Genomic DNA, 23,577 nt, shown 5'->3' with positions numbered 1-23,577 from the left:
TTAAGGAAACGCTAGCTGCTATTCACACCTTTCTGTACATGTATATAAACTATATAGGTTTGGCAGTTTTCCCAGTGACTTCCACAGCTAAAGGGCATTTTGCTTGTCTGAATACCCCCAGCATATGCCTGCAACTACATTTATTTTAGCAATGTCATGAAGCAAAGTTTGGATGTTTACCTACTTATTATAAAGAACAAAAAAAAAGCTGTTTGCCAAGAGCCCTCAAAGAAGGCAGCTCTTCTGCTGGTCTGCTCCCTACTCCAGAAGGCTGTTTTGGTGCACGGAGAGTCATGAGTGAAAGCATTTTCACAAAGATAGCCAAGGCTCCAAAAGCCACCCGGTGACCCCTAGAAGACTGCAGATGAAGAAGAGTCAAGTACACTTCACCCAGCATTGTAATTAGTCCAGCAATTAGAAGGCATTTTGAGTCATCTCACTGGAGCAAAAACAAGATATGAAAGACATGAGAGCCCATGTTTATGCAGATTCTGCTGAGGGAGGTGGAATTTCAGTCATTTCATTTGCAACTTGCCTTTAACAAAGCCAAACAAAACAACAACAAACGACTGCAGTAACTCCACATTTCCACACATGTACAGAAATGTAACAAAAGTAATTGTTATTTTTTCAACAATTCCCAGAATTTTAACATACTGATGAACCAGATAAAAGAATAACAACACAGAATCCTTCTCTTACATTTGGCACTTGGCAACTGCAATCCCATATAACAAGCTACTTTACAAGAACACAACATTTGTAAACATAGTATGTAAACTTTTGATGCTAAATTTGCTTGTATAACTGACTGTAAAGTCAGGTGAGAAGCAGCAATTCATTTCCCTACATTTCGGTAGCACAACATGCTGCACAGTGTTTGTGTTGTTTTTGTTTTTTGGGGGTTTTTTTTAGCAGCTCTAAACATAAGAATATTCCTCCTTGAACAGATACACAATCATGTGCCAAAATGAAAAGCGCCTGCAAAAGTCATATGGAAACCAGTTATATGATACTTCCCTCCTAGTAAACAGAAGAGCCCTAAGGATTTAAAAGATTGAACTAATCTAAACCAATATGGAGTTTCACTCTATGGAGCTCATTGAGCTGAAGATTCAGATTAGTGGAGCTCCTCTGCATCCTTAGGTCCCACAGACTCTTATCCCTATCCAGCAATTTCCAACAAGCCTGTTCTTGCCATTCCTTTACTTCTCTACTTTTACACAAAGGGAAAGCAGATCTAGATAAAAGAAGCAAGATTCACTGTATTCACATTGCTCGGGGGCGCTCCACAGCACACCCCTGTCCATAAATTATATCAAGATGCACCATGCACATGTTGCAGTTCACTGGTCAATATTTGGAGAAGAGCAGATGGCAGCCAAAGCTCTTTTTTCATACACTAGAACAGCATTGGAAGGAAAGATCTGAAGCTAATTTACTAAACACAAGTTTAAAGAGGACTTTGGAAGAAAATATTATGAATGTTACGCTCTAGAGCTTCCTCAGATGTGAGGCCAATAATGGATCTTTATTTTTGTTATGTTTTCACACGTAGCATTCAGCCTGCCAAAGCCAAATGCGGGAAACATTTTGTCCTTCATTTGGAACACAAACTAATTATTCATGCACAAAACAACGTGTGCACTTATGACAAAATATTCATGGTTTTATATCAAGGTAGTTCTTTTAAATCTTACTGTTTTACATGCACGTCTGTTTCAGATGTCAGCATCAAATTTATAGCAAAGCATCAAAATGAGCTATGCCCTTCAATTCAAGGGACACTTCAAACCGTACATTCACATGTATCAGGTTATACAGCATCAAAATAAAGGCACCAAACTAACTAGGATAAAAATCTTTGTGTGAATTTGAACTGCTCTACACATTCTCACATCACTGATACATTCTGTCATTCAGATACGAGTAGAATTGATGCTTTGAAATCCAGTTTTCTCTGGTTTTTATTCTTCTTTCGGCAGGAGAGGTTGACATTGTAAGATCACTTTCATACATCAAGACAAAGTAATTCACATCCTGTTGAATGCTCCTTCTAGCATGGATCGCACAACTTGTCAGCTTCCAAGATGTGGGCATCTAAGCAAAGAAATTCCATACCCTGCACAACAATTATCAGAAATAATTTCTCTTGAATACTACATTATAACCACATTCATCTTTTAATTCCTCACATGCAAACAGCATTACAGATATACAATAATCACACACCCTTTGCATTTCTCTTGCTCAGTATGAATGAGTATAAGATTCAGTTGCAGAATAAATACACTTCCTAAATAAGCGTTATTTAATCTCTCATAATATGAATGAGCATTTCTATGAGGATCTGCCTATGCCTCGGAGCATTCAGCCCTCTGAAGAACAAAGAAGAAAAATGAATTTAAAGAAGCCTCATAATTAACTAAGACTGGGCACATAGGAAGTCTGGAAGGAGGCAGAGCATGTCTTACATGCAAGGTTACCAGGAGAACCACACAGGGACAAACTGGAAATAGGCAAGGAATTGTACACAGAAGTAAAACATAGCAGTGATTGATGGAGCAGCTTGGAAAAATACAGCAGAATATTTCCAGAAAGATTTTTAAAGAAGTATAGTAAATATGAGACAGTGTCAAGTAAAAACAAATCAGGTCCTTATCTCACTGCCACAGTTGATGCTGTATTACAGCTTCCCAGCAGGTGCTCGTGTTAGATTAGGCATAGTAAGATCAAATAAATACAGTCCTCCCTACTACGGGAAGGCAAATTAACTGAAAAAACAAACCTCAATCACAGACAGAAATAAATATAGTTGAGTGGAGACCTCAATAAAGCCCTGACTGACAGCACTGCACTGTGTGCTTTTATTAATTTAATATTAGTTTTCATTTTATTAAAATAAACACATGAGTTAAAATTGTGCCGTGTGTTGCGATTCCTACTGATGACAAGTTATATTGCTTCAGTCCCAAAATAGGAACCAGGGTAACTTCTATTATTTCAGTATAAAAGACAGTATTTCCTTCACGACCAATTCTAATTTCAAGGCTGACTTGCTTGTGGCCCTTTTCCTGTAAGGAAGAACATAGTGTTTACACATCTGTTGAAACACTATCCTCTTTGCAAAGAAATATTCAATTGATTCCATAAGATGTTGAGGCATGCCTTAAATAAGACTATCACTGATAAAGGAACCGTGCCAACTCATAGTGACACGCTGTTTGATGGAGTTTCATGTTAGATGGTCATAACAGTCTCTAGGTTTGGGTTTTATTAAACAAAGAGGAAAACAAACAGCAGAACTTGCTACAAATGTTCCTGATTTTCGAGCTGGAAATATTTCTCCTACATAACTGTTTGCATTTGTGCAAAACAATCAAAGCACAACACTTTAAAGTTGAGCACAGCCTAGAAAGGCACCATCAATATTAATTAATACTGCAATATAAGGCGAGGAAATCACTTTAAACCTTACAGGTTAAGTATTCACTGCATAATATCAACTCTTCCTATTCCACATACAGGAATCACATCTGAGAGAAGGGGAGTGCATGGATTGCAAAGAACTTGCTTTGATGGAAGGGCAGCCAGGCTGTGCAGGGCCACAAGCTGCCAGTTGTGCCAGCAGAGCCACCAGCAGCACTGGAAAGATTTCTGTGCACTTCCGCCCAACATAACGAGTCCCAAGCTGACATAGAAGGCATGATTGCACATGCCGCTTGGTCCCTCACCAAGTACTTGTTTGGGTGAAGGTAAATCATTAGATCCCGCCTAGTAATGGCTAACTACCAGGGCAAGGCCTGCTGAAAAGCCATTGCTGCAGCAAGGCTGAAGGGCTGAACCCTGAATAAGAAGCGGCTGTTCTGCTCTCAGCTGCTCACACAAAGAATCAACCAAGACACAGAAATAACCATTTTCCAGGGCAAAAGATACAAACCAATTCATCTTCTCAAGTGACAAGGTCACCAGTAATTAAAGTCACCATACTGAACTTGCATTCCCAAGGAGAATATCTGGCCTGCTACACTGAGAATAAGTCTGAGGCTTCCAGTGTTTTCATTGTACCTTTTTCCCCTCTTTTTTTCAGGGCTGAGAAGTGGCAGCTGCACAACCAAATTTTACTGTTAAAATAGATAAATAAATAAGTCTGATCTGCCTTCCATCAGAGCAAATTCTCAGAGAAGAAATGCATGGAGAGGGAAGGACAATGCAGCTGTGGAAGGCAGCAGGATCAGGATCATTAACAGCCTAACGCAACCTTGGTTGTAACATCCAGCAACACGCTTGGCAGAAGCCATTAACCACTATACAAGGTGGAAGCTTGATAGTCCATCTCCAAACAGGTACTGAATGGGGACTGTAAGGATACCAATTGAAAAGAAAGCATCATGCTCCTAGGTGCCCTTCTCCTCCTGAAGAAGGTTACAGCCATGCCCTGCCCTGTGCCCATAGGGCACAAACAAGCCTGCAGGTGACTAAGATCTCCAGAGCATTGTGGCAGAAGACCAGCTCACTCCTCTAACAGGGGAATTACAAAAGAAGTGATTTAGAGGTTTACAGTTACCACAGGTGGCACAGCCTGGCTGGCAGAGTAACAGGTCAGAAGTAGTTAAGCAATGGTAACAAACAGGTAAGAAACCCAGGTGTGCCTGTTTGGCAGCACTGGAGGAGGCTCGGCACAGCTGCTACACATAAATAGGTGGCAGCCACCCTGCCCTACCTCACCTGTGCCTTTGTTAGAGGCACAGGCTCCAAAATTCAGTGTTTTCAGACAGCATTGCAGAGGTAGGTTTCAAGGCAAACATATGTAAACACCTGTTAAGTGAGCGTTAATAATTCACAGCAAAATGCCAGCTCTTCATTAAGGCATTCAACGCATTAAAGAAAGCATTGCAAAAGGTACTTGGAATAAGTTGAATAACTTTCAGACAAAAGGTATGTTTCACACTCTGTACTTAAAACCATACGTATCACCTTCTTCCTTTCTGACAAAGCCATCTCTGTCTCTGCCAGCTGACAATACCAATGATGTCATACTTTACCTGCAAAGGCAGCGTGTCCTCCGTCTACCAGGAATCAGTCAGTCTTCATAGAGAAGATTGTTTGGTTTCAACGATATCACCCTTTCCTACCTAACTTTCCATTGAATCTCAGCCTGGTATTACATCAAACATATCCCCTCCCCAACTAGTCCCATCCTCCCCATCTTTTTCAGTTACTGCCTAAATTCATTCCACCACGTTAAATCTCTGTTACCCAGTTTTGTGCTCTGGGAATTTCATTCCTCCCCTCATATTTTGAAGAAATTCCCCTAAACATCTGCATAAGCAACCCTTTTTCTTTCTCCCCATGACTTCAGACTCACAAATACTCACTAAAGGCAAAACATTCATTTTCAGAGGCCACTAAGTATCACAAAAAAGAAGAAAAGAGTTTCTGCACTTCCTGATACGACTGTATCTGTCTGCTGTCTCTTCTTCAAAATCCCTGCATTCTATAAGGATTTTCATGCAGTTAGATACTCATACCCCTAAACCTGCTACAGTCAAGGAACAAAAACCAGATACTCTTATCACTCAGCTTTACCTTCTCGTCTCTAATTTAGGTCTAATCCCAGTTTAAATCAATTACCTAACAGTTAAATATAACTTCTGTAGGCTGGGTTGTTTCCAGAAATAACTAACTGCATCCTCTCTCCCGTCAGGGAAACACCCAGCAGCTCACCCAGCCATCTCTGTCCCACTGTCCTGCTTAGCAATGGTTCATGGCACAGAGACACAGCCCTCACCCAGGTACATCTGTGCTCCCGTGGGGATCAGGCATCAAATCCACAGGTTGGCCTGCAGTGCTGATTTTTTGAGCTTTGCCCTTTCCCAAAGCCCAGGCAGCTCCTAAGGAGTGAGAAATCACAGGCCTCCTGCTGCTCTTCACGGGAAAGAGAAAGCCTTTAAGTTAAGCATACTGCAAATAAAGCGTATATGCTTACAGAGGTGGATGTATCCCCAGTTTGTAACACCAGGGAAGGAGGAAAAAGATAAAAGCCTTATTAGTCTCTGCAGAAAGATCTACAGCTGCTCCTTTTCGAAGCTGGGAAAATTCAGTTCTATCTCTGTGGTCATGAGAACAGCCTCAACTCCTTTTGTTCATATATCCCCTAAAAAGCCAGGAAGAACAAAAGCAAAGCCAAAAACTGTATTTCCAGAGTTATCCTTATACAAAGCATGGATAAAATGTTGACTTACTGCTGACAGTTGAACACCGTGTGTTCCCCCATTCTCCTATCAGCTACATAAGATGCAGCTCTCCTGGGCAACTACCACTTACAGAACATGCAATTACGTAGAGATGTGGTTCACAAATGTGGTTCAACTCCAAGCTTCATTATGGCTTGCAAAGCAAACAAGGACACTCCACCACCACACAAAATAATTACTGCTAACAAGACGAGCCACAGTAACACAAACCACGTATCCCACAACATATAAGGTGCTTTCAGCCCAAGCTCAGTGCATCTGTACAGCAGCTCCCTCAGCTACGTGTCCACCTATACTTGTCATCCACAAGATCTACAGCCATCCCAATCCTTCCTTCCCAAATCTTTCCTGTCCTTCCCAGCAGTGTTTCTCAGTCTCTTTGCTTACAAAGGTTGGGCTACAAAACCAATCAAAATAATAATAATAATAATCTCTGGACTTGATGGGAAGTCCTATTACATTCCCCACAAGCTGATTGTTCTGTGCCTTCAGCAGAGCTCAGCCACTGCAGTGCTCTCAGTCCTGAAGGAAGATCTCTTCTCTTACTCCCCGGTGCTTTATCACTGGCTACAAGGAAAACACCAACCAGACTCCTCCTCACTTTTCTGCTATGTCTCCCCTAGCCTTGGATATTCTCTCAAGAGGGACCAGCAAGAATGTTTCTCTGTAGCATCCTCTGCTATCAGTCTTCTACACAAATCTTTCCTGCTCTCCTTGTGAGCATCACAACTAATTCATCCCTTCTGGCTTTGTTTTTATTTGCCCCAGATGCTGCCAACCATATTGCTCCTTTTCCCACTTCTTCTAGTCCATCTGTTTGAGTTAGATCCAGAACAAGAGGAGCTCCTGTTTTCCTACAAATATTTTGGTCCTGTTTTAACTAAAATGCCCAGACGCTAGCACAGCAATATGGTTATTAAGTGACCCAAAAGAGTGTATTCCATGCAAACAGTAAGGAATCCAAGAATATATATAAACTCATTGCAGCAACCTCATTCTTTCCTACTGCAATTCAAGTGATATCTTAAGAATGCTATCTTCAGCCCCAGGAAAGGCATACAGCTAAATGTCACACCGAATGCCAGAAAGTAGGAAGGAAGAAAAAAGTATAGGAAAAAGTAAGGATAAAAAGTACCTAGAGAGGAAACATCTCAACCACTTTGGAGTTCAAGGTTGACTTTCCACAGTGACTCAGAAGCTCTCACTTATACAGATAACAGTGAGACCCACTTGGAGCACGCAAAGCAGCATGGCAGCCCACCAGGACAAACATGGCAGCACCAAACACCCATCTCCCATCCCTGAGGGCCAGGCTGCACGGCAGGCACAGTTGTGATGCACAGAGCAGCCACACTATATACCTGGGCCCAGTGAAATACGTGACAGGACAGAGAGCTGCAGGCTGGTAGCAGAATAAGCTCTGCACTTCCCAGCTATAGTAGCATATCCATAGCAAACCCATTTGCCAGCCTGTACATTAGCATACTTAGCTACATACTTATGCTGTTTCATTCTCCTCCCCATCTTTATTTCCTTCTACTTCAGCCATGCAGACATCATACACAGTCTCCATTTTTCTCCTTCCACTTTCTTACCCATTCAAGGAAAAAAAAGCATCCAAAGAAACCAGAAAAAGTTACAACTCCTTCTCTCAACCCATTTTCATACACAATGTCAGAAGCCTCACAAAGCCTCTGCCAGCGAAACCCAAGCTTACCAAAATCATTCTCCAAGAACAAGATGAGAAGCTGCAGGAGAGCAGGCATAGACCAACATGTTCCAGAAGCTCAGAAAAGCTCACCCCATCACTGGAAGCAGCAGCAAATTGTCTCCCATATTCCTTTTAAATAGCACCACAGAAGCATTTAGGTTGAGCAAACCAACTTGGTACCAGCTTTTTCAAGGCTACATGGCCCCAACTGCCTACTTCAGTTTAGTTTAGCTTTGGCTGATCCCAGTTACATAACTGTGCCCTTAAGCTCCTCGGCCAATAGGTCAGGATCAGGTTCAGATACTGCTGTGTAAGACAGTATAGGCGAGGCATAAGCCTCCTCCTGCCACACCATTTTTCAAGCGAATCCAATGAAATCCCCAGCTCAAAGCTCAGCAGGATATTTCCTTTCCTTTCATCTGGCCTGTTGTGAGCATGCCAACACAAAGTGGGGTAGGAAAAAATAACGATGCTTTGCTAGAATTCAGTATTGATAAATCCAAAGTGAAATAACCCATAATTGCAGACAGATCGATTTTGGAACAGGTGTCACATTGTCCTGCAATTACATACGTTGCAAGCTGTGGGCTCCTTAATGCTGGTATGTGCAAGCAAGCTTAGTTACATGGGCTGGCAGCAATCTGAGCCAGCAAGTCACCACTAAAGCTTCACTACTGGTTGCAATTGTACCAGCTCTCTGGAGCAGCCCACTTTGCATTCAGTTTACAAATAAACTGCATCTCTGTGAAGATATAAGCCACACACCCATGTGTGCTGCTACAAGAGCTGTCATTAGACACATGAGCACGTGCTTGAGGAACAGTAGTGAAGCAGTGAGCAAAAGGAACACTGTATTTTGTCAGCGGGAATGTTGTGAAATAGCCACAAGAAAACTCAAGCATACTGTTCACATTTAGGATGGAGTAGATAGGGTCTATTTTTGGACCATGAAAACGTAATCTGTGCCAATCTCTATTTTACCCCTCCCTAATCCCTTTCAAATAACAGATTCTACCCCATCATCCACATTAAATTAACAGCCAGCCATAGCTGACTTCCAAAGTGTGGGGGGGTTCCTTTGTGCTTTAAAAAAGAACAAATACAACACGTATGATTAGCACAACAGAATTTGAGAAGTTACACCATTCTTTAGTATCCAATTTTCCCATTTCACACAAGCATCGACTTCTTCTTGAGCTCAAGGTCACTGCATATAAAAACAGCTGCATCACTGCTAAGAAGAGAAGATGGTGAGACCTCTTGGACAACATGCCCAGAGACTCTATTGCACCTAAACTCTTATGGGAATACAATTCTTTCAGAAAGGTTTATTCAATAAATTAAAAGTAATACCTCCTACGGGAAGCAAAAGCCATAACAGAATGAAATACATTTCCTGTAGGAGGAATACTTTTAGACTTTTAGAGAGAGGCAAATGAAAGCTGAACAAAGTACTGCCAACTGGTTTCTCACCAAATTACTCTCAGTGGGGTGCAACTCAACTGAGACGGTGCTCAAAAATGATAGTGCTATAATACAGCAGTGGAAGAAAAGCAAACAGAATTCGAAAATAGCAAGGGAAAGGTTATTTATTAGTCTGCTTGTAAAGTCAGTCATAGATGATCAGCAGAGGTACAGTTGTATCATTGAAAATCAAATCCTTTAGACAAGAATGATACTGTGCAAAAGTAATGTCAGTCACGCCATGCAAAATCACTTTGTGTATTTGCAGCCTGCATTCCCAATTTATTCAATACAGTCTGAATCTTACGCTCGTTAGGAAAGTCTGTATCATACTCTGCACTTTGCTGAAAACCTTTCCATCCATTTATGCGACAAATCATTTGTGAGAACATAGGGACTTGTTAACATTTGACTTGGCCAACCCAAATAATACCTGGAGCTACACTAAAGTAAGTCTTAATACAGACTTTGGGTGATGAAAACAAACAAACAAACAAAACCACATTATCTTCCCTTTTATTGTTTGGTATGAACATTAATCTGAAAATATATGTAATGAGGACAACGGGAAATGGATAAAAGGTACAATCAATCTAAGCAAGTCAGGGTGCATGGAGCAAGAAATCATAAATGAGCAGGAAAAAAGGAGGCAAGCAAAATTTATCCAAGTCCCATCAAGTGCTCAGTGCTCACAGCACAATGAGAGGTTCTGCATGGGACTCAGCACCCTTACACACCTTTGCTAAGAACAATGCTCATAAATCACATTTTGACCTTAAGCCATCAAAAAGCCCTTGTTGGGGAATACCATAAACGTTTGCTTTGAGAAAATACAGAGAGAGCAGCAGCAACTGAGGAGATCCAGAAAATCTAGTTCTGGTCTCACACCTTGGAAAGTTCATGCAAACTGTTCCCTTTTCCAGGACTGTGAAGATGATGACCCATGGATGACAGCTTTAGAGTGGATAACTGGAGTTTCTATTTATGGGACAGTGACACAGCACCTGGCATGCACAGCTCCAAAAGCAAGAACAGGTACCCAACACCTGATTCCAGCGTGATGATGTGGTGCTTGATGCTCATATCAAGCACTGGAAGTTCATCAGATCCTCCAAAACACTCTTAACCCTCTCTGGGATTGAGTATCACCGTGCCAATAGCCAGAGTGGAACAGGTACAGAACCTTAAACAGACAGTCCGTAAATACCTTGGAAAAACTGAAACTTGGTCAAAAAGCATGAGTATACATCTCCATAGGTACATATTATTCCTGAAGGATAAGAATAAATAAGAATAAATAAGAATAATAGAAAATATTTGGAACAGGCACTGCTTAAAAACACGTACAAAACAATGAACAGGGAATTTTAAAGAGAAATGAACTAAATGAAATTCCTATGACTGAGTGATTAACTACAGCCTTTGCTCCCTACCTGATAGTCTGTTTCAAGTAGTAGCATGCACACAAAGTAAGGCACACACATGAGTACTCTGTTAGACTGCAAAGTTGGATGACGAATATCAGGATCAACTTCTGATGAGGTCTGAATCTTGCCCTTATCTCTTTGTTGCTCCCTTTTAATTTTCCAAAAGTAGATGGAATATTTGGCCTCTTCTTCCACCACCCAATTACACAGTTCAGTCAAAAATCTGAGGAATCCATGATGTTCAACATACACAGTTTAGAACAGCTTAATTCCAGTGATTCTCACATTCCCAAACACTCTCATGCTCTTGCCACAAAACCAGAAAATTAAATAGGAGCACCTTCATATTTAATAAGGCAGTATTGTTATTACAGCTTTAATTTTCACTAACTAGTATTTTCATATTAACACATCCACTCTGCAGCTCTGATACTGATACCATCTAGTTTCTGCCACACCAGAATGAGTATTCAGCCCTACTTGCTCAGGGCTGGTTTTCATCACCATACTCACAGAATCACACAGAACTGCTTAATCACCAAGTTGGAAAAGACCTACAGGATGATCCAGCCCAACCATCTACCCATCACCAATAGTTCTCACTAAACATGTCCCTCAACACAACGTCCAAATGTTCCTTGAACACTTCCAGGGTCGTTGACTCCACCACCTCCCTGGGCAGCCCATTCCAGTGCCTGACCACTCTTCCAGAGTAGTGCTCACATCTGGAAGGACAAAATCACATGCTTGACACCACCATACTGAAACCACCACCAAGACACAGAAGAGTGACTACTGCAAAGCCCTCTGCCTGCAGCTGTCTCAGCTGCAGCACCCATCATACAGGACAGCCTGTACAACTCTGTGTGCAGCAGCTCCATCATGAAGTCAATACAGCGGTCTGGGTTGTTGGTATTTTAGAAGCTGCTCAAAATGACTTTTCAGACTAATTTCTATTATTTCCACAAGTTCCTTTCCCATTACTCAAGCAATGCACACGTGGTGACAGTTCTGTCTGTCCTAGCTGTCAGTTCCCACATTCTCACCAAATGTCCTTGGACGTAATTTAGTTGGGAATGGAAAGAGTACATCTGCCAACTCAGAAACGTTGAATATATTTAGTTACTTCTCATGGCATTCCTCTTCATACAAGACCCACAGTACTTCTGCCCGCCAGATTTGGCAGCTGTAAAACTCCGACAACACTGAGCAGGATGGACTTAGGCTGGAATTAATCTGTTGCATCTAGTGGTTTAGGGTGTCTTATGGAAGAAAGCAAAGCAAACAATTCAGCGGTAAATACCAGTAGATGAAGTATTTTACTTTAAAAAACAAAAACCCTCCAAGTCACTAAATAACCAGTCCTCAAGGGGAAAAATGGAGATTACCAATTCTGGGGGTGGGGAAGTGTCCGGTGTTTCACATGTTTGATCGAAGACCAATAAAACAAGGTGTCAAAATCCCTTTAAACTCACCAGATTCCCATTTTGCCCCCTGGGCAGTTAATGAGGGCTCTACATAGGGATTAGTTCGAACTTCTCTTCCATCCGTATAGAAGAACATCTGGATTAGGTCTGAAGGTGCTTAAGGCTAAGTACATGGAATTGACACTGAGCTCTCCTTTAAACCAGCTACATATCACCTCGGAGATTATTATGGCAAACAGATCAGCTAGTGCTGATAGTGGTTTAATTCATTCCATGTGATTCCTCTCCACGGACAAATACTCCAGCTGATGGGGATGCAATTCCAGAGCAACTCACCAAAGCAAGCCACACACAGCACACACAGGGAGATGCAGAAACAAAGAAGTAAAAAACACAAGGCCAATGGCACGCTAAAGATACAGCATGGATAGACTGTGGCAACCGAACACCAACAAACAGGAGTAGTCACAAAAGAGTAAAGGCTGAGGAGGCAGTCCATTAAAATAATTCTATAAATATTGTTATATTAATGGACAGCAGACTGCCTTCCTTCTCTCTTGGCTGTAGGCAGCCCTTACATATCAGAACAGATAGCAAACATTGCTCATGAGTCGAGGTGTGAGCACCTACTGCCATGCTCTAAATTACCACTAGGTAAGACTCAACCAGAAGTTACATAGTAACAGTCAAACTTGTGCTGTTGTGCTGACATTGCAGGCAGGTAGTAGCTCTGACCCATGCCCTCATCTGAGAGACACCAGAGCCTCCCCTGGTCAGCAAGACACTGATGAATTACCTTCATATCATTAGCTATCATTTTCCTTTCCCAAGGCAGAAGGCTGAATGAGCCTCCATGCAGAGCTACTGCTACTGAGCTCCGCTGGGCTTCTCACCATGAGAGAGCTGTGAAACACTGCATCCTTCACTTGTACAATAACGCATGCATGGCTAAGCATCCATATGTGATGACATGTTGGCAGAAGCAAGGCCATAAGGTAACCGTCCATATTTTTATCACGTTTTTCCATGATATCTAGTACGCTTAAACAGTCACTTAACCTTATAAAACATTTAATGAAAACATAATAACCGTAATAGATTTAATTTCGTAAGCAGAAGAGGAAAATGTCTTCAAAGTACAACTGAAATCTGATGGGAACTAAGAATAATTGTCCTTCCCTAGAAGGACACTGCTGTGATGGTGACAGCAGTAACACTGCAGTGACACTGCTGCTTCACTGCAGGCCTGCAGACAGGCCACAAACATTGGCACTCGCTGCTCCTTGTTCCCTGATATCCAACCTGAACCACAGCTTGAGGCCATTCCCCCTCATCCTATTGCTGTTACCTGGGAGAAGAGACCCAGGTAGAACCTCCTTCCAGGTTGGCACATGACATCTTTGTATGGAAGCAGTGAAGAGAGACCTGCTTGCACCCAAGACCTGAGACACGTGTTCAAAGCTTTGGATTCGGGAAATTCCACACAGGAAGGCTTATGTTGTTAACACTTCTTGTCCCTTGCCCAGCCCCACGGTGTACCTGGGCACCTCACACTTGCAAGTGCCATCACCCACTGCTCACCACGCAAAGCAGAGCTATCAAGGAGCAGTGTTGCATTCCTTGAACGTACTTATGTCCATGGCACTGTGTCGGCAACCCAGCGCTGAAGTCACCCAAGTGAAAGGAGTAGATATTTGCATTGCTCAGTTGGGTTTGTCTTGGAATACAATCGCTCCTCGCGTGGTTCTTGACACACGTGAGGCATCAAATAAAAGCAAGGCATGATGAGCATTCAAAGCAATTCCTCTATCTTTCCGGGAGCCCTCGCGCATCCCCGTTTAGGAGGTGCGAAGCCAGGACGGGACGGCACGAAGCTCCCGGTGTGCGCTCCGAACGCACCGCTCCCCGCTCCCACCCCGACGGCGCCCCGGACTCGAGAGGGGAGGACGCGAGCGGGGCGGCCCCGCGGGGCGGGCGGGGGTCGCGGCGGGGCGGGCCTACCTCGGACTTGCGCACGACGTTGGCGGCGGGACGCGAGCCGGGCGGCGAGGGCTGTCCCTTGCGCTGCTGCAGCCAGCGGCGGGGCGACGAGAAGATGCTGTTGGCGGCGCCGGGGCCGCTGAGCGCCGAGGCCGATGGAGCGCGCGGCAGGAAGGGCGGCTCGCGGCCGGGGCTCCGCTTGCCGCGGGGGCTGCCGCCGTCGAAGAGCGCGCTGCTCGGAGGCGAGCGCTCCAGCGGGGAGCTGGGCGTGGAGGCGGAGGAGCCTCGGGGAGCGCGAGGTTCTCCCGGGGGGCTGCCGGCGGCCCTCGCCCGGGGAGCCCGGCCCGCGCCCTCGCCCTCCTCCTGGCCGCCGCCGATGATGGCGGGGTCGAGGCTCCGCGTCTGACGGAGCCTCCGCTTCGAGAGGCTCTTGGCGGCGGCGGGGGCGGCGGCGGCCGGGGAGGAGCAGGAGAAGACGCTGCTCAGCAGGCTCTGCGCCGACATCGCGGAGGCCGCTGCCCCGGACGCGGCGGGGACGGACGGGGGTCCCGGGAGCCCCGGGCTCGCTCTCAGCCCCAGGCGGAGCGGTCCGACGGCGGCTGCTGCGGGCTCATGGCGGAGGCGTCCGTGCCGGGGTTGCTCCGGAGCTGCCTCCGCAGCCGCGTCCCTTTGCTGGGAGAGGAGGGAGGGAGGAAAAAAAAAAAAAAAAAAGGAAAAAAAAAAAAAAGTTACGAGAGCAAAGGGGTGGGAAGGAGGCAGCCTCGGAGCTTTTATCTCAGCCCGCCGCTGCCCGCCAGAGTCACTCCCCCCGCGGCCGCGACGCGCTGGGGATCGCTCGCCTCCTCTCGGGTCCCGCCCGGCTCGGGGTCCCGTCCCGGGGCACCCACGTCGAGGCGGCGGCTCCCGGGTTGCCCCCCGTCTCCGTTCTCCCCTCGTGCGGCCGCGTTCAGCCCCGCAGAGAGCGGCAGAGAGCCGGAGCCCCCGGGAGCGGTGTGTGCCGGAGTGCTGCCGGTCGGCCGTCGGTCCCGACCCGCGCAGGCATTCAGGTCCACGCCTCCCATCCTGTGCCACATTGCTCTCCTTTATCTGACCCCTACAAGCACCTGCTTGAGTGCACGCTGTGCGATGTCCCTGTGACAGCGCGCACAGAGCAGCAGAGCTGTATGGGCATCAGTGCCCCGGCTGCACAGATAACCCCGGCACCATAACCCTTCTGCTGGGAGGTCACAGCAGCAAAAAGGGCTGGGATCGATGAAGCTAAGCCTCACCGAGACAAACAAACCTGCCCTGTCCTCTGTAGAGACTTTCCCTGCTGTCTCTCCAGGCACAAACAAGGAAACCTTTAACGGGTGAAACTTAAGAAACCCCGAAGCGTGAAGAAACGCTGCTATCAAAGGCCATCAGTCCCCACCCCGCTCTGCAGTGCAGGGAGCGGTCCCTGGGCCGCAGGATCTGACTCCTGCCCTCTTGCTGGAAGCCACAGCAGCAGGTTCTTTGGGGCTTAAGCATCCTTCCTTCCATTTTACCCGAGAAACCACCATCTCCACAATCTCCTCAACAACCATCTTGATAAAAATCCCTTGAACACATCTCCAAGTTATTTCCCCCCTTCGGTCCCCTCCAACCCCGGGACGGGCCTGCGGTGTCCCCCCGGGCATCCCGGAGCTACGCGGGGAGGGCTCGGTGGCAGCAATTCCTGCTTTCATCGATAGAGGGAGCAGAGCGCTTCGTGCTTTTATTTCAAGCTCAGCAGCAACAGCGGTGTGTGCTGGCCCATCCGCCTTCAAAGGGAATCGTGGTTTTATTGATATTTCCAAATATGTGGGGTTTTTTTTTTGTCTGAAAATGAACTTTTTGCCTTGGTTTTATATACTTACAGTATTGAAAGCTTTGCTGAAGTCCAAAAAGATTACATTAACTTTTTTCCCCTTCCTAACTCAGACTTCTCCAGATTTCCAAGGCAGATGAAAAATAAATGAGGGCTGTGTTGGGATGACTTCAATCGGGAATTGACTGGAATACCCTATACAAGGAACACTGATAAACTTCAGCAGATCCCATGGAGGGCTATGAGGACAGCTGGGCTCAAGGTGTTAGGAAAACTGGGCTTGTTCAGCCTGGGGAAGGGGAGCCTGACAGCAGACTTCCAGTATCTGCAAGGGGGTTATAAAGAAAGTGGAGTTAGGCTCTGTACTGGAGTGCAGAGTGGATGACAGATAGGAGTCATAAACTGGAATAGGACTGGATCTATGGGGAGGGGAAATCACTGAGGCTTATTAAGCACTAATTGGCTTGAGAGATTGTGGGTTTCCTATCACCGAGAGTTTCTGAGATCCACCTGGACAAGGCACTGGGAAATTTTGTCTTACTTCAGTTGTGACCTTTATTTAAGCAGGAGGTTGGACAGAAGACCTCATGCGATCCCTTCCAAACTGAATGACACTGTGGCTTTTGACCAAACATGAAGCTACGGTAAACCATATCTTTACAATTGCTTTTAACCTTACTTTTTTTCTTACTTGGTGAGATGTATATAACTGTGCCATGCCAACATCACGAGTGATTTGACATGAGTAGAATGGGAAATTGGCCGTGTTTTCCTGTGAAGACATCATGTTCCTCTGTTTTGTACTTGGCATAGGACTGTGCAGGTCCATCACTCAGACATCTTCAGTACCTCTCAGAGGAGTGAGTAAATGAGAGGAACAATCCCATAGGCATGAAGGTCAGTGGGCAGGAGGTGCTCCAGACACAGAGCAGCCCAGGCACTCTGCAGCCCAGGAGAGGCCTATGGGCACCACATGGAGCCTATCTCCCCACACAGCCATGGAGGAGCCCATGGGGCAGCAGTAGATGAGGCCTGGAGGAGGAATGGCCTATGGGTGCCCCCACAGGAGCAGTTGCTATCGGATAACAAGGGCTGCTCCAAAAGTAACATCTTGGCTTTTATGACAGTGGCCCACAACATCAGAGGTGGATGTTGGTAGCATGAGTGTAGAGGCTGACCCTTCCCACCAATATCCCATTACATTTTGTTGCTGTGTGACAAGCATCAGAGGGGCAGTCTGACATAGAAGTGCGGGCGAATCATAGAATGATAAGAATGGGTTCAATTGGAGAGGACCTTTAAGTTCTTTAACTTAAGCAAGTTCTTTACTAAGAGAGTGATCAGGCCCTGGAACAGGCTGCCCAGGGAGGTTGTGGATGCCCCGTCCTTGGAGGTGTTCAAGGCCAGGTTGGACGGGGCCCTGGGCAACCTGATCTAGTAAAGGTGTATGTTTGGTGGCCCTGCCAGGCAGGGGGGTTGGAACTACATGATCCTTGAGGTCCCTTCCAACCTGGGTCATTCTGTGATTCTATGACCTTAAGGATCATCCAGTTCCAACCTGCCAACCACTAGAACATCAAAGGTGTGGACTATGAAACAGTGTTACTGTGTTCTCTGAATCAGTTGTGGTTTCTACAGTAATAAATAAGAAGCATTACTTTTGGAGTGTCCTATTAACTATCTAAACAGTCACATACTTCATGACTTCTCTGTGATTTTCCATGCGCCCATCACCAAAATGCTGCATAACGTAAACCCGTTATAAATCCCCAAGACAAAGGCGCTGGATATTCGTTCCATAAGACAGTAACGCCTCCGGACCCGTTCGACAGGGTCCTGGTGCCGGTGCCGGTCGTCGAGTTATACCAGAGCTGCCGGCCGGCAGCGCAGAACGGAGCCTACGTCGGGCTGGCAGGAGGCGCGGGCCGCACTGTGACGTGCCCCTCCGGTCCCGCTGCCGGCGAAGGAGCGGACTAAAGCCACCCCCGTGCAGCCGCGGCCCAGTCTCAGGCCTCGGCCCCGTCCTCTCTCGGCCGCCCCGCCCCGTCCCGCTCCGGCCCCGCCCCGCTCCGCCCGCGGCCCGCAGCCCCCGCCCCCCGCCGCGCGCGCTGCCCGGAGCCGCCGCGCCGATGCCACGTGGGAGGCGGCGGAGCCGCCGTCGGCGCCGGGCCGGAACCGCGGCCCCCCTGACGTTGGGGACGGCGCTCGCCGGGCGTCGGGAGGAGGGGAGGTCTCGGAGCCCCCGGGACCGCAGCGCGGTGGCCGAGACCCGATGGGTGCTCGGCGCCGTGGCGCCCGGCTCGCGGCTCGGCCTCCCGGGCCTAGAAGCGCTGGCGGCGGCGGCCGGGCCTAGGGGCGGCTCCCCGCCCTGGGCGGCGCCCGCGCTGCTCCAGGTGCCGGCGGCGGCCCAACCGGCCCCGCGGAGGGACGGCAGCGACCTGCCCGCCTGCGCGCCCGCCGCCCTGGCCGTGCTGCGCCTGCAGCCGGGCGCCGAGGGAGCGGCGAGGGCGGCGGCGGCCGCGGCGGCTGCCGGGGCCGCGCCGCGCCTGCGGACCGTCTACGTGAATCCGCGCTGGCTGGAGCGGCAGGCCGCGCTGGGGGCGGCGGCGGCGGCGGCCAGCCCGTGCGCCGAGGCGGCGGCGTCGGCGGCATCGGCGGCGGTGGTGGCGAACAGCGCGGCCGGGGACCCGGCGGCGGCGGCGGCGGCGTCGGCGTCGGGCGCGGCGGCGGGGCAGGGCGAGGCGGTGGCGGCTGCAGCGGCGGCGCCCGCGAAGGCGCCCGCGCCCGCACCCCCGCCCCCCACGGCGGAAGCGGCGGCCACCCCCTACGTGGGGCTGCGGCGGCCCCTGGGCTACCAGCTGGCCAAGGCCACCAAGGAGCGCATCTGGCGGGGGGAGTTCATTGACCTGTTTTCCTTGCTCCACACAGAGCTGACCCCCGAGCACAGCCCGCACCCGGGGGACACGCTGGACCAGTGGGTGTCGGCCTTTCTGGTGTACGCCAGCGTGGTGTGCGAGAAGCACCCGGCACGTTGCGGAGCCATGTTCAAGTACCTGGACACCATCCGTAAGCTGCACGCCACCTATGGGGGCAACTCGTGGATGAACTACGACGAGGATTTCCGGCGGCGGGCGGCCAAGGACCCCAACCTGCCGTGGGGCGACGTCGACCTGGACCTGTGGATGAAGTGGATGGCCCCTCTCAAGTCGCTCCTCAGCAGGCACAATCGTATGGACAACGAGCCGCCGGCCGCTCCGCCGGCACAACAACCACCGCCTTCATCGTCATCCCAGAGCCCCAGGAAGGAGGAGAAGAGCCAGGTGTGACAGCAGGCAGCGGGGTGCGTCCCCGGTTCTGATGTTGCCCTTCAGAGGGGCAGAGAAGGGGCCAGGGAGCTGGGGCGGATGCTCCCCATCCCTGTGCCGATGGAGGGCTTCGGTCTGGGCCTGTGGTACCTTGGACTGTGTCTGCGTGGAGGGGTGGGCACTGTTGGGAAAGGGTCTCACAGCAAATAGCTGCAGTATCTATTGCTGTGCCCCTCAGGAATTGGAAGTTCCAGTCATTCTCTCCCCTGGGATGTAATCCCGTTTTCCATAAGGCATCAGAAGAAAGGTTCCTTTTTTTCCTCTTTTTTTTCCTCAATTGTCTTTAAAAAAATAGCTTTCTCAGCAATAAAATTGTACCTAAGACAAAGAGTAGAGGCCTGTTACTGTGGGAGCATGCGGTAGCTGCAAGCTGCTTGGGTGGCCAGGAACCAGTGGGTGTCAGTGAAGAGGAACTTCAATTTGAACGGCCGCAGCTTGCAAATTTAACCTGATTTGGAGATGTAGTTGAGTTTCAGCGTCTGTAGGTTTAGTGCACAAGTTCTGGCCTGCTTTGTGGAATGTGTGTGATTAGGGGAAGCAAGGGGGGGGTTGTTTTTGTCAAGGACTTGCTTTTGTTACAAGCATCAAGTGTCACTGAATTGGCATAACCCCAAACATACGCAGGCAAATATGCTGTTTCCAACTGTTTGAACAGTGACAGCAAACGCCCATGGTACAAGAGTGCTGCCTGTCTATATTTGGGGTTGTACTGCAGCTTTTGATGTTTTTAGGATACCGGTGGCTGGAATTTGTCTAATCCATGGTGTGACATACACTGGACACCAGACATTCGAGTTTTATGCCAGTTGAATGATGCTTGAAGGGTTCTGTTAGATTACTCATATTTATTTCTCAGCTATTCTTTTTTTTTAGGCCTGTAGGAAGAATCTTTGCCATCCCAAAGGCTTTTGCTCAGCAGATACAGTAGGATACTCAGCAGTGGCTAAATCAGTCTGATCTGGAAAGGGACAGCATTTTTCAGGCTATCTGCAAGTGTTGAATGCGTTGCACCAACTCCTGACTTCTCTACTTAGCAGCTTCTTGGGCCAACCTGCATGGAAAGGAGTGGAAACCAACACCATTTAATGAATGCTGTAACAGATCCCAACGCTGTGCATGGCCTTGGTGCTGTCTGTGTTTGGTATTCCAGATTACGTAACTTGTTCTGATATCTTTGTTTAGATTTCTCCATGCTTGAGAACAGCAGCTCGGTTTTTATTTTACTACCGATGTTATGTGAGCACCAGGTGGAAAATAACCTCTTATATTTCATCTTGTCCTGTACAGGATATTCAGTTTGTAGTGTTAACTAGACTGTAACCCTCACAATAGCTGTTCTGTCAGGGCAGAGCTCCAGGTGGCTGCTGCTGCTGCTGGGCACCGAGACATCTCCATCTCCTTTGATTTTGTCCAAATTTTCCAATTAATTTTAACGTCAGCATTGACTTTACTTGCATCTAAAGAAGGTCCTGGAAGCTGTGTGAGTTAGAAACAAGCTTATTTATTTTAGCTAGCTAGTTTACAAAATACCAACGTTTAGCTTAATGATTGCCTTGAATGTGAAAGCCACAGTGCTATAGTAGCATAGTGGAAAGTAAAAGTAAGGGCCGTGTAGCTGCTGTTCGTTGTGGGTTCAACTACTTGTCTATTATTAGAGCAGTTTTTAATTGGTGACACAGGGTGTTTTATCACTTCTTTTTAAAAGAAGTCCTTAACTGAAACAATTGTCTGAGCAGCTGTTAAATGGAGGTTAGGCCTGGGATAAAGCTTGAGCTTGTCACTGGCAGGGCAGCAGGAGGGAAACACCAGGTGACCTGTGGGTTTCCCCTTTGCCTACACGCAGCTCCTTGTGAGCTCTGTGCTGTGTAACTGCTTGAAAGGAATAAAAGGCTGTGACTTTACGTTTGGGCAAGAGAGTTCTCTAATTTAAATGGGCTTTTATTTTTAGAATGGGCTTTTGTGGAGAATAGGTTTTGATCAGAATCTGAGCTTCTCTACCTTCATACTGCCAAGGGGAAGGGAAAATGCTTTACAAAGACTTTTTCTTCAGGATTGCTTGAATTGATTTTGTTTTCGTGGCTTCAAAGGTCAGCGTTAGGCTGCCAGGTTGTATTTCATCTCCCCATTCAGCAGGACGCTCCTTACATTTCAGCTTGTCGCAGTGTCTGTGTCTCTTTAGTTTTACAGTTCCACAGAAGGTCAAGCAGTAAAAACAAAGTCAATACAAATGAAAGGATGTATTCGAGGCCAGTTGTTATTCCTGGACAGCGAGTAGAGAGCTGTAACTTTGCTTTGCATTCGGTAAAGTGAGAAACCCTCGTTTTTGTTTAAAAGTGGTGAGATTGACATGTGTGTTATAGGATAGCTGAGGTTCCTTCCTACAGATTTCATTGCCTGGGTTCTCTTTGGACAATTCTCAGTTTATTTTTCTTTTTGTTTCAGACTCCGTGAAAGCAGAAGGCCAGTTGGAATGACAGGCAGAATAAGTGGGTGAGTTGATATATAATACTGACTAACTTTGGTTTTTAAATATTTACAGATTTGTTAAATACCAAATTTCTTATTGGTGCCAACAGCCTGACTCCGTTGGTGTTTAAGTGGAGCTCTGGTATTCTAGTGCATTCTTTTACCTCTGCTTCTGTTGCGTTGCGAGCTGTGCTAGAGAAGACGTAGGAAATTCCATTTTACCCAATCAGCAATTGTAACAATGGACTACAAACCTGCAGAGCAAGCCGGTTTGCTGGAAAACAGGAATTCCTGCAGCGCAGCACTTGTCACAGACTATCCAAAGAGGGCAAAGATTCAGGAGAGTGAATAAATTGAACGTTGATTGAATGAGGTCAGGAACAGTCTCCCGGAGGAGAGCCCTGCCCTAAAATACTACTTTGAGAGTATAAGCCAATTTAATGCGCAGATTAACCCTTCTCATTTGAGCAAACTTGTGTGCAATCCTGGATCTTTGCAGATCACGACTGGACACTTCAAAAAGAAATCAATAAATCTGTGTACTATATTTGCTTAAAAAAATGAATCCTAACTTGTCTTGTTACACCTGTTAATTTTACCATTTCACTGACAACATAAATGTGTATTTGACTTGACACAGTATCCTACAGCTGGTATAACTCAGGTTGTTGACAGAATTATTCTGTGAGGCTCAGTACCACCTCTTCATTCTTCTCTTAAAAAAAGAAGTCTTTAACCATTGCTGTCATTTCCAGAAGTAATTTATAGCCCATGTACGCGTGGCAAAGTTCTTGAACAGGTTTAATAGCTGACCTAAATTATTGTTCTCGTTTTATCCTCATAGAATAGTTAGAATCTTGAACATCTGGCCAAACTTTTGTGGCCCGATGTTCAGGAAAATCATTCGGTTGTTCATGGTTTAATTGTTTTACATCTCCGTATTTTGTTTTCTTTTCCTTTCCCCTTGCATACTAGGGAGTATGATCAAGGTAATACTATGATCCAGTAACGCGCTTGATGGTAAGGGTATGCTTTTAGTTGTTTCAGGACAAAAAATACAACCAACTGCCGTTATCTGCTCTCCTTTAACTTTCTTGATGGTTTCAATAATATGCTTAACATGAAGTGTTTGTAAATCAATTTAAAAAAGAAAATGTTTGTGACTTCACCTAAATAAATTTTTATATATATAAAATACTGTTCTTTATCGTGGTCTTAGTTTCTTTTCCCCCCCTCCCTTGTACTTACATTGTTGGTTCCCATTCTGTAGTCACCTTTTTCCTTGACCTGAGCTTTTAGAAAGCTTTTGTTTTTCAATTAGCAAAGCACAACAGAGCCCATAAGTAGCCATTGTCTGGAACAGAATTCAGCCTTCAAAATTGACTTTCAGTGTTTGGACATTTGTAACTGTAGCTGTTGCATCTTATTTATGTTTGCCATTGGCTGACACAGCAGCAGGTATCAGGCCCAGGTCTGTCTGACAATGTAATATCTGCACTATTGAAGCACCAGTATTTCAAGTGGTCTCTGAGATGGGATTCTGATCCAGTGCAGGCATTCAGTAGGGTGGAATGTAGAATAGTTCTGCAAATGTAGTCACTAGCTGTAAAAATCTTTCCTTTTTGAGAATGTGCTTAAGCTCAGAGTAATCA

At 46.7% G+C, this 23,577-nt stretch overlaps 2 protein-coding genes across 3 annotated transcripts in view; one reads left to right on the top strand and one right to left on the bottom strand.

The window, feature by feature from the left end:
- Nucleotides 1-14,950, bottom strand: part of ARHGAP6 (Rho GTPase activating protein 6) — a 281,961-nt gene extending 267,011 nt beyond the window's left edge. Inside the window, exon 1 of the mRNA XM_015887037.3 lies at nucleotides 14,288-14,950. Within this exon, the coding sequence (XP_015742523.2) occupies nucleotides 14,288-14,770 (483 nt within the window). The 5' untranslated portion in view covers nucleotides 14,771-14,950. The remainder of the gene's footprint in view (nucleotides 1-14,287) is intronic.
- A 3,234-nt stretch (nucleotides 14,951-18,184) lies between these two features.
- On the top strand, nucleotides 18,185-23,120 carry LOC107305849 (uncharacterized). Of its 2 annotated transcripts, none has more exons than XR_014940629.1 (3): nucleotides 18,185-19,434; nucleotides 21,902-21,949; nucleotides 22,036-23,120. XR_014940629.1 is itself a non-coding variant. In XM_015848474.3 (3 exons), exons 1-2 carry the CDS (start codon nucleotides 18,224-18,226, stop codon nucleotides 21,908-21,910), a joined length of 1,200 nt encoding a protein of 399 aa, XP_015703960.2. In that variant the 5' UTR covers nucleotides 18,187-18,223; the 3' UTR covers nucleotides 21,911-21,949; nucleotides 22,036-23,120. The 2 variants fall into 2 exon arrangements, 1 of the variants encoding a protein (XP_015703960.2); XM_015848474.3 differs by having other exon boundaries at nucleotides 18,187-19,414.
- Nucleotides 23,121-23,577: the final 457 nt, after the last annotated feature.

The sequence above is a fragment of the Coturnix japonica genome, chromosome 1 (genome assembly GCF_054131305.1).
Source record: "Coturnix japonica strain WE chromosome 1, WE-NBRP24, whole genome shotgun sequence".
Classification (NCBI taxonomy): Eukaryota; Metazoa; Chordata; class Aves; order Galliformes; family Phasianidae; genus Coturnix; species Coturnix japonica.
This window is presented reverse-complemented; position numbering and strand designations above follow the sequence as displayed.

Excerpts from the sequence above, each read along its gene's own strand:
- LOC107305849 (XM_015848474.3), top strand. The coding sequence starts at position 18,224 with ATGCCACGTGGGAGGCGGCGGAGCCGCCGTCGGCGCCGGGCCGGAACC.